This window comes from Neofelis nebulosa, chromosome 4 (genome assembly GCF_028018385.1).
Source record: "Neofelis nebulosa isolate mNeoNeb1 chromosome 4, mNeoNeb1.pri, whole genome shotgun sequence".
NCBI classification, from domain to species: domain Eukaryota; kingdom Metazoa; phylum Chordata; class Mammalia; order Carnivora; family Felidae; genus Neofelis; species Neofelis nebulosa.
In genome coordinates, this window is record NC_080785.1 from 21,503,457 (window position 1) to 21,516,283 (window position 12,827).

The 12,827-nt window shown below is 55.0% G+C and overlaps 1 protein-coding gene across 2 annotated transcripts in view; it reads left to right on the forward strand.

The window, feature by feature from the left end:
* Positions 1–12,827, forward strand: part of PLXNA4 (plexin A4) — a 448,488-nt gene that overhangs the window by 398,757 nt on the left and 36,904 nt on the right. For both annotated transcript variants that reach the window (XM_058724248.1, XM_058724247.1), the window contains exons 22-24: positions 6,452–6,720; positions 9,410–9,476; positions 10,228–10,374. In XM_058724248.1, coding sequence (XP_058580231.1) covers positions 6,452–6,720; positions 9,410–9,476; positions 10,228–10,374 — 483 coding nt within the window. The remainder of the gene's footprint in view (positions 1–6,451; positions 6,721–9,409; positions 9,477–10,227; positions 10,375–12,827) is intronic.

Genomic DNA, 12,827 nt, shown 5'->3' on the forward strand with positions numbered 1-12,827 from the left:
TATGTCGTGCATAACATAACAACAGACGCCTCGCTCGGGGGTTGCACGGGTTTGCAGGTACCGACCCCTACGGGAACGTCTACACGGTTGTTCAAGGGGGTGGAGACGCTGTGCATCTCGACAGAAAACACAGCAAGTCCCCAGGGACTTTGGGGCCCATATGCATTTCTCCATAATTGTTGAATAAATTGTGTCCAGTGTGCGTGTGTGTGTGTGTGTGTGTGCACGTGTGCACACTTCTATAATGAGGGCACAGTCACTTCTGTCTGGAGGAGGGTCCCCTCGGCTCCTCAGTGGATAGATACCAAGAGGCACTTCCAAAGGCCGTAGGTGGTAGGCTCTGTGTCCTCACTGATAACGCACCTCTGCTCCGTGTACACGTCTGCTCTTGTGTGGACACGTATAAGGTATACGGGTGTGTCGTATAAACAAATGAAAACATCGGCTATATTATGATACGCTCTTCCTTTTCTTGGTCTCACTCTTTTTTCTAAATGAATATTATCTTGTTTATTAATGTGTTTACTTGTTTACAGTTCATATCTCTGTAACCCCCTCCCCCCACACAGGCTGCATTCGAGCAATAACCGTGTTTATTTTATAGATGTTAATACCAGAACACCAGGTGGCACCAATTTGGTGAATGAAAGAAGTCACTCTATAGCCTAAGACATATAAAATCCACAATTGTTTATGAAATTAAAGCACCATGCCTATGAGTTGACATTTTGAAAGGATGTAGGTCTTAGATCTAGCAAAATAAAGTATTATAGTTGACATATGGCTCTGGTAAGTTAACAAATAATTGTTTAAAAATATCATTTGGGGGCGCCTGGGTGGCTTAGTTGGTTGAGCATCTGATTCTTTTTTTTTTTTTAATCCAAGTTAGTTAACATGTAGTGTAATGATGATTTCAGGAATAGAATTTAGTGATTCATTACTTATATATAACACTCAGTGCTCATCCCAACAAGCGCCCTCCTTAATGCCCATCGCCATTGAGCCCGCCCCCCACCCAACACCCCACCAGCCGCCCTCAGTGTGTTCTCTGTATTTCTTATTGTTTGTCTCCCTCTCTGTGTTTATCTTATTTTTGCTTCCCTTCCCTTATGTTCATCTATTGTGTTTCTTAAATTCTGCATATGAGTGAAATCATACGATATCTGTCCTTCTCTGCCTTGGTCTCACTCTTCACGCTATGCCCCTCTCTCATTCTCATTCACTTTTCTCTTACATTTATACTTTCTCCAGCCTCATTTTTCACCTGCTTCAAACTACTAGGGTGTTAGTCCATGGAAGAGTACGCACTTTCCACATGCATTTGCATCTCCAGGGATTCTCGGACTCTCAAGCCTGGCTTGGCACGAGTTTAACACACAGACTAGGGCAGTATATTCCCAAGGACTGCCCGAGGTGGTGGCAAGAGAGTTATAGGGCTCCTTCTCCTACAGGAACGCATGGGCAGTTGTGCAGGTTGAACACTGTAGTGCTCCAGATGGCATCATTCATATGCAGCACCTTTGGGGTTGTTCAGTGCACAACCTGCTTCACTGTCTACAGCAGCCCTGTTTACCTAGGACCAGACTACAAATGATTCCCTCTCATTGCCCTTCCTAACTGTACCAAGCCTCTCGCTGAAAGCTGTTGGAGTCCCTAGCTGCCCTGCCAGGCTGTAACCATCTGAGATGCTCTCTGGGTAGATACCTCGCCCCCGGCCCGGGCGGTTCCGACGGCCCCAGTATAAATCACATCACACCCTACCACGGCCTTATTCCTCATCTGGCACGTTAAAGTTTCCCCTCCAACCTGAGTCTTCTCTCTTCTTTGCCTTTAGCATGAGGACAGACTCGCAGCTCCCACCCTCCTACTCACGAAGGAGTTACAGCCACCTGCACCAACTTCCTGAGTGGGAGCCCACACAGGACAGCTCACTGTCACGTACACTCTGCTTCACACAGGGCACGTGGCTCTTCTTTGTTTGAGTGGTGGTATGGTAAAATAAGCATAACCTGAAGTTTGCTATTTCAACCATTTTTTACATGTTCGGGGCCATTAAGTACATTCCCACTGTGGTCCAGCCATCCCCACCATCCGTCTCCAGGATGTTTTCATCTTCCCCACTAAACACTAACTTCCCATTTGCCCTCCCTCAGAAACCCCCATTCGATTTTCTGTCTCTATGAACTTGACTGCTCAGCGTCCCTCGTGTAAGTGGAAACACACAGGATTTGTCCTTTGGGGACCGGTTTATTTCATTTAGCAGAATGTTTTCAAGGTTCATCCATACTGTAGCATGTGGAAGAATTTCTTTTCTTTTTAAGGCTGAACAATCGTCCGTTATGTGTATAGACCACATTTTGTTTATCCGGCCATCTGTCAGTAGGCACAAGGGTCACTTCCACCTTTTGTCTGTTGTGAATAATGCAGCTAAGAACGTGGGTGTACAAGTACCTGCTGGAGCTCCCGCCCCTGGTCTTTTGGGTATATGCTCAGAATGTACGACCCTTCGTTTCTGTTAAACTCACTAATTAATTGACAGAAGTCAACTTTTACCATCCCACATTAGCCTGGGGCCATATGAGATCCAGCATCCTAGGCAAGACCCTGGGATCTTGCCCGGATTATTCTGATTTGCTTCCAGCCCCGCCTTGCCACCGAAATAGTTTCTCCCTGTTGGCTTTCCTAGTATGGAAATATTCCCAGGGAAGCCACTGATAATCTAAAGCGATGTTTCCTGACCTTTCCAGCCACTGGAATCGGTGCCCACTGATTGGGCATGAGCGGTAGATGTGTGTGAAGGAGGAGTTATCCTCCGGCTCTATCTGTCCTGGACTTAGCCCTGGGTGAAGGGCTGGCATGTGGTTAGGGGGCTGCCCAGGCACCGGGGACACACCAATCCTTTAAAGACAGAGAGCAAACAGTAACCACACGCCCCGTTTTCAACCTATCCTCGTCTCCTAAACTCTAACCTGTTGGGTTACAATTAAAATTTACTATCTGGTTTTGTACTCACAAGCTTCAACTAAACTATCGAACCATCTGGTGAATAAAGAAAGTCTTGTTTCAGAGTGACATTTGCTTAGGGAGCTGGTTGGGGGGAGGTGGCAAGTTACAAAGGGGAATTGTGCTGAATACTCTTCACCGAGACACTTCACCTCTATCGCCCCCTTCGTCAAGTGGGGAGAAAATTCCTACCTTCTCCACCCCCCAGACACTGGGCTGATGTATTCGATGTCTTAGAAACTCCTGGGCAAGAGGGATGGGTGAAAAGCAGCCAGTGGAAGAGGAGAGGCAGGTAATAAAACTGCCATTAAGTGCACACTGTGTGTGCCAAGCACTTTACATACATTATCTTATTTAATGCTCATAAAACATTATGACATGGGCACTCATATTCTCATTTTACAGACGAGGCAATAGAGCCCAGAGGTGACAGGGCTTTCCTCCATGTGTGAGTCAGTGAGTCTTTCTGATTCCAAAACCCATGCTGCTGACGGGGTTCACCCCACAGCTGGCTTTGCTAACCCTTCCTCCCCAGGGCCTCAGTCCTTGGTGCCCCGGAGGTGTGTGCAGCCAAGGCAAGAAGTCCGGAGCACGCCCTCTCCCCAGACCTGCCCTCTGGCCAGCCCTGTGCCCTCTTCCTCCTGGTGCCAGACCCGGACGTGGCTCCCCTGCCCTCGATGGCCAACCTGAGTTGCCAGGAGGCCCTGCATGGGAGGCTGCAGGGGAGACTCGGGGCTGTCTCTCGGTCACCTCCTAGGCCCAGGGGGAGGACTAGGTGTGGTGAAGGACGGGCAGATGGATGGGGACTCGGGAGCCAAACAAGCTTGGGTTTGGAAGTCCAGCACCATCCCGCACCAGCTGGCTGGCCTTAGGAAGCCTGCGGTACCTTCTCTGAGAGGCGGTTAAGAGGACACCCTCACCCTTGCGAGGTCCTCAAAGGCTTAGATGGAGCCACGATCGCAGTGTGTCAGCACCGTGCATTGCACGTGCTGGGCGCCTCGGAAGTGGCATTATCTATCAGCAGTAGAACGAGTTGTGGGCATGTTGCTCCGGCGGGGTGGGACGGGGGAGCGGTGGGTGGGGATTGAAGGACAGAGGAGGTAAAACGTGCACTCGTGTGTTGGAGGCCGTCACAGGGTGAGGAGGGAGGTCGGCGGGACACAGACGGCTGGGTAGATTGAGGCCAGGCTGACGGCAAGGTGAGGCTGTCTCATACCCTTGTCTTTTTCCCTTGTCAGCCCCTGTGGAGAAGGGAACCGGGGATCCGGGCAGGATGCCAGCTGAGATCGGGCCCACCTTGGGGAATGAGGAGTTTGCCAAGGGCAGCTGGGCCGAGAGCCGGGACAAGCGGGGCCCCAGCTCTGGCGAGTTCCCATCTCTCTCCTGAGTACCGCCTTCCCACATGGCCTTCCGGAGGGGCCTCCTGCTGACCATCCAAGGGCAGGCAGGGGCCTGCCCGGTCTCTGCCTCCTCCAGGGCCTTGCCTCGAGCCTGGGACACAGGGGAGCTCAGGAAGTGAGCGGCGTGAACATTCCGGCTCTGTCCCTGCCACCTCCTTGGACCTTGGGCACACAGGGTTTCTCTGCCTGCATCTTCCCCAGTTTAAAACTTCTGGACTAGAGTGGGATGCACTTGCTACCATTCGGGAAAGGTGACTGTGTGTCAGGCCCTGCACTGCCAAGGTTTTCACGCACCTTCTTCTTCAGGGCTCACGCCAGCCCCCCGAGATGGCAGGATGCAGTGCTGGCTGCCTGGGTGCCGTCCCGGCTCTGACACTCCTGTGTCTTGGGATCCCAGGAAAGTTCCTCACTGTCACGAGGCCCTGGGATATTAACGGTACCCAGCTCATAGGGTGTCATGTGGAATAAATGGGTCAACATTTCTCAAGCATGTAGAGCCGTGCTCAGCAAAGTACGGTCTACAGACGCATTAGCTGGGGCACCTTCGTTTCGCTGTTGGAGGAATGGCGCCTTCTCAGGGTCCCCGACTAGTCTATGGCTGTGACAGTGAACCCAAGCTTGACCCTCCCCGAAATTGCTGGCTTCACTGCTGCCCACAGGACGCTCATTCTCCAAGACCCCCGCGGGGGGGGGGGGGGGCACAACCCTCCACACGGCACCTCGTTTGAATGTCCCTGCTCCTCCCGCACCCCACTCCACAACACGGGTGCCCTGCTCTATTCTCTGAGGGCTTCACCTTGAGGGCAGAGGCTGCGCTTTATTTGTTAAGCAACCTTCTTGCTATAATGAAAGAACACCTACAGAGCAAGGCACACGTTGTCGGGACACAGCCCAGTGCATTTTCCCTGAGTGAACATGGCCAGCAGGCCAGCACGCAGATCAGGAAGCTGAACCCTACCAGCCCTCCACAAACGTCCCCGGGTGCCCCCTTCCAGTCACCGCCACCCCCGAGAATAACCATTTTCCTGCCACCGTTGTTTTCTTATGAATCCTTATGTAAATGGTACTACACTGTACGCCCTCTTCTTCCTGACTTTTTTTCATTCCATTGTCTGCAAGATGCATCCATGCTACTGTGAGTGCTAGAAAGCCCTTCACTGCCGTGGCTGTGTGGCTTCCCGCTGGGCGAATACCCGCACTTCCTGGAGCCGCTGGCTGTTGCCGGGCACCCGGCTGATTCCAGTCTGGGGCCCTGACACGCAGAGCTGTGGGGCCCGCCCGGTGCATCTCAGAGATGCCTTCTCCATGCCTCCTCGCCCAGCGGCTGGCTGGTGTGAGCTGGGTAGACCCTGCCCCGCCTGCCGGCCTCTGCCGGTGGACAGAGGACGCGGGCAGGAAGATGAAACCTCCTTCCCCGTCTTCCTCCCGTTTCCCTGGGTGCGGCAGGGTCTCAGAGGAGTCTCTGAGAAAACATCAGATGCTAGGGTCTGTGAGGCTTAATCTTCTTTCTTTAGGTGAATCACCTTGGGGCCCCAGAGAAGTTGCGGGACCTGCCAGAGGTCCCACGGGGTGGCGGAGTCAGAGCCTGTGTGGACCCTGGAAGTCCTGACTCTGAGGCCACTGGTCTGTCAACGGGATCCCCGTGGCCAGAGAAGGGTCAGCATGAGGACAGGTGGAGGCTCAGGTGTGACGACCCCTCCGGGAGGCCCCCGGGGGCTGTCCGTAATGCTCATGCGCCCTGGCGCAGGGCCCCCCACCAGCCCTGTGCTGCCGTCAGGGACGAGCTCGCGCTCAGCAGTGGACTCAGATCCCAGCATGGCCATTATCACTCAGGGTGCCTTCTCTCTGTGCCTCACTGATTCACCTCCAAACAAGAGGCAGTGAGCCGCACGTGGGTTAAGGAAATAGCTGGCACGGTGCCTGGGGCCAGATGAGGGCAGGGTCCACAGCGTGCGGCACCCACCCCGTGGGGAGGCCCCTGGGCCCGGCTGGCCTCCGCCTCACGTTGGCGGTCGGCAGTCAGGACTCCCCCGGGGGCTCCTCCGCAGGTCCCGGGCTACCGGCAGGAGCGTGTGGAGAAGGGCCTGAAGCTCTTTGCCCAGCTCATCAACAACAAGGTGTTCCTGCTGTCCTTCATCCGCACCCTGGAGTCCCAGCGAAGCTTTTCCATGCGCGACCGCGGCAACGTGGCCTCGCTCATCATGACGGTGCTGCAGAGCAAGCTGGAGTACGCGACCGACGTGCTGAAGCAGCTGCTGGCCGACCTCATTGACAAGAACCTGGAGAGCAAGAACCACCCCAAGCTGCTGCTCAGGAGGTGAGGGCCGGGCCGGGCGGGCGGCAGGGGACAGAGGTCGGAGAGGGCCCCTGCCCAGCCCAGCCCGCTTGGCCTGGATCTCGTGCCTTCTGGGGAGACGGGGGCAGAGCTCCCAGGAGGAGCAGCCAAGTCCCGCCAAGCTTAGGAACCAACCTGCCCAGAGACCAGGGCGCACCCCATGCCCTTTTGGAAGAACCCGTCCACCCCGGCCCGTCCACTTGCCCTGCTGCTTCTCTTTCACCCTCTAATTCCGCTCTGCCTTCTTCTCTCTCCGTCCTTACCCTTCCCTGGTTACAGCCCTTTCTACCGGAGTTCTTCTCTCGTGGAATCTTCAGAGGTCACTTGCCCAGCCGCAGCCTTATCTAAATCAGAACATGAGTTAGGAGAGATACCCCAGGGCCTCTCTGGGGACCATCGTCACCCTCTTGAGACTGGAAACTTTAGGGGCGCCTGGGTGGCTCAGTCGGCCAAGTGTCCGACTCTTGATTTTGGTTCAGGTCATGAGCTCATGGCTCATGAGTTGGAGCCCTGCGTCGGGCTCAGCGAGAGCAGTGCGGAGCCTGCTTGGGATTTTCTCTCCTTCTCTCTCTGTGTCTCCCCTGCTCTCTCTCTCTCTCTGTCTCTCTCAAAATAAATAAGTAGACGTTAAAAAAGGTTGGAAACTTTGGCCCTGGCCCCTCTCACTGCTGAGAGCACCACAGCAGCGAAGCCGCTGGGAGCTTCTCGGTAACACAGACTCTCAGGGCCCAGCCCACAGCCGGCTGGATCAAAATCTGTATTGTAACGAGAACCCTAGGTGATCTGAAGGCACAGCGAAACCTGAGAAGCACCGGTCTGGCCTGTGTTCGAATGAAAGCCCTTCAGTGGCCCCTTGCCTGATGCAACGCACCAGGTGTTTCCTGGCACCTGCTGGGGACTCTGCACGGGTCCAGGTGCACCACGGCACACTGCTGGACGCCTCATCCTTGACACTGTAGAGACCTGAACGGTCACATGTGACCGCAGAAGCCATATCCTGTGGCTTCGGCTTTATGGCAAATAGAGGTTCTCTGATTCCATCCATGCTGCCTTTCACGTTTTCCTCCTGCTGGAAGGCCATTTCCCCTCTAGGCTGTTAGTGCGGTGTCTTAGGCCTTTCTGTGGACAAAGCTGGAAAACTCCCACATCAGGCCTTTGCGTCCAGCCCTCTGCCTGGACCGCCCCAGGGGCCGTCTGCCTCTGCCTGTCCTCTGCCTCCGTCCTGGGTGTCTGGGTCTGAGGCAGGGCCCCCTGCTTGGTCCAGTGGCTACATTTGGCTTCCAGAAGTGTCTCCTTCAGGCTTTTTCCTGGGGCCGTGGGCATTCGCCTGCACAGCTGCAAAAGGTTGCTACATTTCGGAGCAATCAGACAGCTTTGGAAACAGCAAGGTAGATCATTTTGATTTTTGTTTTACTTCCGCCACGCAGCCGCCCACCGGCATAATTCTAGGGTTGCCACTGCCTGCCAGAGCTCCCACCGACAATTTCCCCGCGTGGCCTCGCTCTGTATCCGTGCGTCTCCACCTCTTGTTTTCCACTCGCTCTCCCCCAGATGCCCTCTCTCCTTCTGCCCTCCTCCGTCTCCCTTTCTTTCCCTTGCCCTTGGCTGGGCCCCTCATTTCAACAGTCTTGTGCTTCTCTTCTTAGTTTCATTTGTGTGCTGGCAGCTGCCTCAGGATCGTACTTACCCGTATCTTCTGCCAAGTGCAACTTTCAAAGCCTATCCACACACACCCGAACGGGCCCGTGTCTCCATGGAGGAGGCCACAAGCTTAGCGCAAGTTCGAATGGAGTTTGTTTCCTCCAAACGGGTGCAACCAGAAGTGTCTTGGGGCCATAACAAGGCCGCAGTGTCCTTCCCTTCCAAAGTAAAAGAAAGGGACTTGGGTAGCAGCACAAAGGGTGAGAGCTAGACTCAAGAAGGCACTTCCTGCCGTTGCAAATGAAACACTAGCGAGGTTCCAGGGGAAGTTCCAAAGTAATTTGAAACAGGACAATTTTGGCATCTCTTGGGATGAGCTAGGTATTAGCTCTAGGAGTCTTTAGCTTTAGGGGATGGGGTCCGTGTAATCCATCTGGTTTTTGTCCCACGACACGCTTCTCCCGCTGCCTTCCTTTCTGTCCCCTGCCAAACTAGCATCTCCCCGGGTTTCTTATTCTTCTCTTCCCCACCCATAGGAAATTATAAAGTTCTCTAGGCTTGCACTGTCTGAGGTTGCAGCTACAAGCTACACGTGACCATTCAAATGTAAATTGATCACAGGTCAAGAAAATGTAAAATTCGGCTCTTCAGATGCACTGGCTGCATTTCGAGTGCTCAGTGGACACGTGTGGCAGGCAGGGGGCTACCACGCCGGACAGGACAGTGTTTTCCTCCTCGCGGAAAGTGCTGACGGACAGCTGGTCTAGCGCGTTCCCTCCAAACGTGCACCAGGGAGCCTGGCACCAGAATGTCATCTCCTGGCTTCGCGGGCAAAGCTTGTCCTATCATTACGGGGTGTCTAGGAGGCCATGGAATCCAAACGTTCTTTAGCACCTCAAGATGGGGCCCAAAAGCCGCAAGCAGCAGAATCAGTGAGGAGTTGTTCCCTTGCCTTCCCAGTCCTTGGGGGTCTGACCAGCTGCTTCTGTCTTTGTCTCACTCCATCGGTTCCCTTGGTGACTGGTGACAGGACTGAGTCGGTGGCTGAGAAGATGTTGACCAATTGGTTCACTTTTCTGCTCTACAAGTTCCTCAAGGTATGATTGGATGTGGGGGTATCTCTGGGGGTACCGCCCTACCAGAGCCTGCATGCCCCCAAGCCCACATTCCCCACGGCCTGGCTCGTAGAACCCCACCAAGAAATGCGGTCCCCCTCAGCACCGTCACTGGCCCCGAGGCGGCAGACTCCTGACCATCTCAGGAGACAGAGCATCTGTCAGCCCTTGCATGAGAGATACCATCCCCTGTCCCCCAGGCCGCTTTCTCCAGAGCCGTGAGAGCATCCTGCGTGAGCCCTAAAGCCAATTTCCCCTTGTGAGCCCAAAACATTTCACCCCTTATTTCCTTGCTTTCCCTCTTCCTCCCGTCCTACCTCTCCCAGCCCCCAGGCCCATAAGGGTTCCAGGCTGGTACCTTGCAAGGCACGCTGCCCGTGTGGCTGGGAGGTAGAAAATCCGTTCCCCTCCAATTATTACCTGTTTTCTAAGGCTTTGGCACCACCAGGGACTGACCTCCGTCTCATGATGGGCAGGGGTGGGGTGGGGTGGGGAGGAGGAACAGAGAAGGGATGGGAGGCAGGGGAGGTGAAGAGGAGGGGGCGGAGAGGAGAAGACAGGTGGTTGAGAGAGCTGAGAGAAACTCCCGTCTGAAGGGGGAGTTGGCACCAGAGAGGAGGGCAGGGAGCAGGAGAGAAACGAGACGGAGGAGTGGAGAGCAGCCCTGTCCAGAGAAACGGGCTTCGGGGGGCTGGTCCGGCGTCCGCCCAGCACGGCTCTTCTCTGTGTCCAGGAGTGCGCCGGGGAGCCCCTCTTCTCACTCTTCTGTGCCATCAAGCAGCAGATGGAGAAGGGGCCCATCGATGCCATCACAGGAGAGGCCCGCTACTCCCTGAGTGAGGACAAGCTCATCCGCCAACAGATCGACTACAAAACCCTGGTAAGCCGGCCTCACGGCGCTGCCCATGCCCCTGGACAGGGGGCTCTGGTCCCGCACAGCCCCTGCCCAGCAGAGGGGATGGCTGAGGTGCTGGCGAGCCATCTGTCCTTACCTGCCGCACGGGCCCAGCCAAGCGTCCGACCTGTGCCCGTCACCCCCAGACTCCTTCAGTTACTGCCACGCCAGGGCAGCTGGATTTGGGGGCCAGTCGCTCAGGCACAGCTCAGCAACACTTCAGCAAAGACTAGTGTGGTTCCGGGCCAGTGCACTGAACGTGGGGTCCCAAGCCCTTGCCAACAGCTGGCTGGCTGATTCCCCAAAACAAACTCCTCATCAGGAATCCCAGCGTGGAGAGCGAAGGTTCCATGCAGAGCAGGTGGAGGCCAAAGGAGAGGAAACAGGAAAGAGTTCCTTATGTTTCAGAAGCCCAGCTCTGCCTACAGTCTAAGTGCAAATACGCCCATGACCCGAGCTATAGACCACAAGGCCGGGATAGCCTAGTGGTTAAGGTGCTTGTCCAGGGAATGTAAGGATTCCCTCTGTCAAGGTTAGACCCCTTCTTCTAATAGCAGCTGTCACCCTAGGAGGCAGCCGAGCTCAGCATGTAGGAGCATGAGGTCTGGATTAGAGCCCTGACTCTGCTTCTGACCAGCTGGCTGATTTGGGGCAGATCCCTCAATCTCTCTGAGTTTGGGTTTCTTTATCTGGAAAAAAAAAAAATGGAGGATAACACTAGAACTGATTTACCCAGGGATAACAACCGTGCATACCTCCCAAAGTTGTCCAGAGGATGGGGTGTGGTGAGGAGCACAGGGCAGGGAGCCCTCTCTTTCCTGCCATGCCTGTCCCGCAAACTGCCACTGTCCCTCCCAGCAGGGCGGGCACTCACACAGCTCTGGGCTCTTGTGTATGGAGGTATGATCTCCCACCCGGCCTCCTCTAGGAAAGGGGAGGGGTGTGAAAGGAAGGAGGTAGAATGTAAGATCACAGATAAGCGCTGCAGGTGAAGCACGGATGGCCTCAAGACCGGTGGACAGACAAAAGGATTTAAATGCACTTACGGGGAGATGAGACCCATACAGGCTGGGCTGGCACAAGGCAGAGTCGGGCAGGAGCAGTGAGCCCAGGGTGAATCCCAGACCCCATGGCCAGTGGGGAGACAGTCCCTTCTGGCTGGGAATGATGCACCTGTCCCCCTCCATCTTCAGAGGGCCAGCAAGGCAGGGAGGCACCCAGTGGGCATCTTGACAGACCTGCTGGGATGGGCTCCACTGGGGAAACTTCAGAGGAGCAGCATGTGACCGAAGGCTTGGCTTCCTTGAGTCACATTCTGCTTCAGAGGAGAGAGTTAGAGGCTCTGATTAAAATGAGAAGGGGGGGGGGGGAAACCTTCCCAAAATAGAGACCCCAATAGATTTTTTTAATGAGCTAGAAGTACCATTGAAATGTCTCCTGCCTGATCTCCCCTGACCCCTTCCTTTCCCATCCCATCCATGGTTCCCCAGTACTGAATCCAGCACCGTGAGCTGCAGTGATGCTCTGTCCCCAGATCGCAGCATCCTTCCTTCCAGAGGCCCCGGCTACTGTTCACACGCCAGCCTGGTTTCAGACGATGTCAGGAACTAGGAGTGGGTCAGGGGAGCGCAGCCATCAAGTGGAGAGACCTGGGGAAGAGGTGCCGTGTGGAAAGGGGGAGGAAATTGCAATTGTTTTGCCGGGGAAGAAAGGGCTGCAGGGAGACAGGCTGCTACCGCAGGCCTATGAAAGGAACTCCCAACAGGCAGAAAGGGAACAGCCCCTGGCTGGCAAGAAGGAAAAGGAAGCAAGCCTACGAGACAAGACAGCCCAAGACAGCCGCAGACAGGGCTGCCCCGGGCCGGAGCCACCGAGATGAAGGGGTCAGATAAAAAGAGGGGAAGTCACGGGATTCAGCAGTGCTGGAAGAGCCCCGGGCAGTTTGGGCCAACTGCTGCTGTCCTTGTCCTGGGCAGGAGGGGTACCACAAAGGAGACAGGTGCTGAGAGGCTCAGGGCTGCATCACGTTCTAGTTAGGTGCCCTCAGAGGTATTGAGTGATTAATTAGCTGGATACTAGAACTTGGGCTTGCGTGTTCTAGGGCCCTGCTGCTGGGAGTGGCTATTGGCATCACCCGGGAGCTTGCTAGGTGCTAGACCACTGGATGCTTCCCTGCCACAATGCAGAATCGCAGGCCCCACCCCAGACCTCCTGAGTCAGAATCTGCATTCTAACAAAACCCCTGAGTGATCCTATTCACATTAAAACACCAGAAGTACTGAGTTAGCAGGGAAAAAACCTCAGGCAGTTTGCTCAGAAACTAGCCAAGGGGCATAGGAATCGGTGTTCTGGGTGGAGCTGTGGCTTGGCCAGTGGCCAGGCAACCCTGTCCCTCAGTACTTCCTCTTCTTCTCTAGATGCCCTGATGCATCCCACGG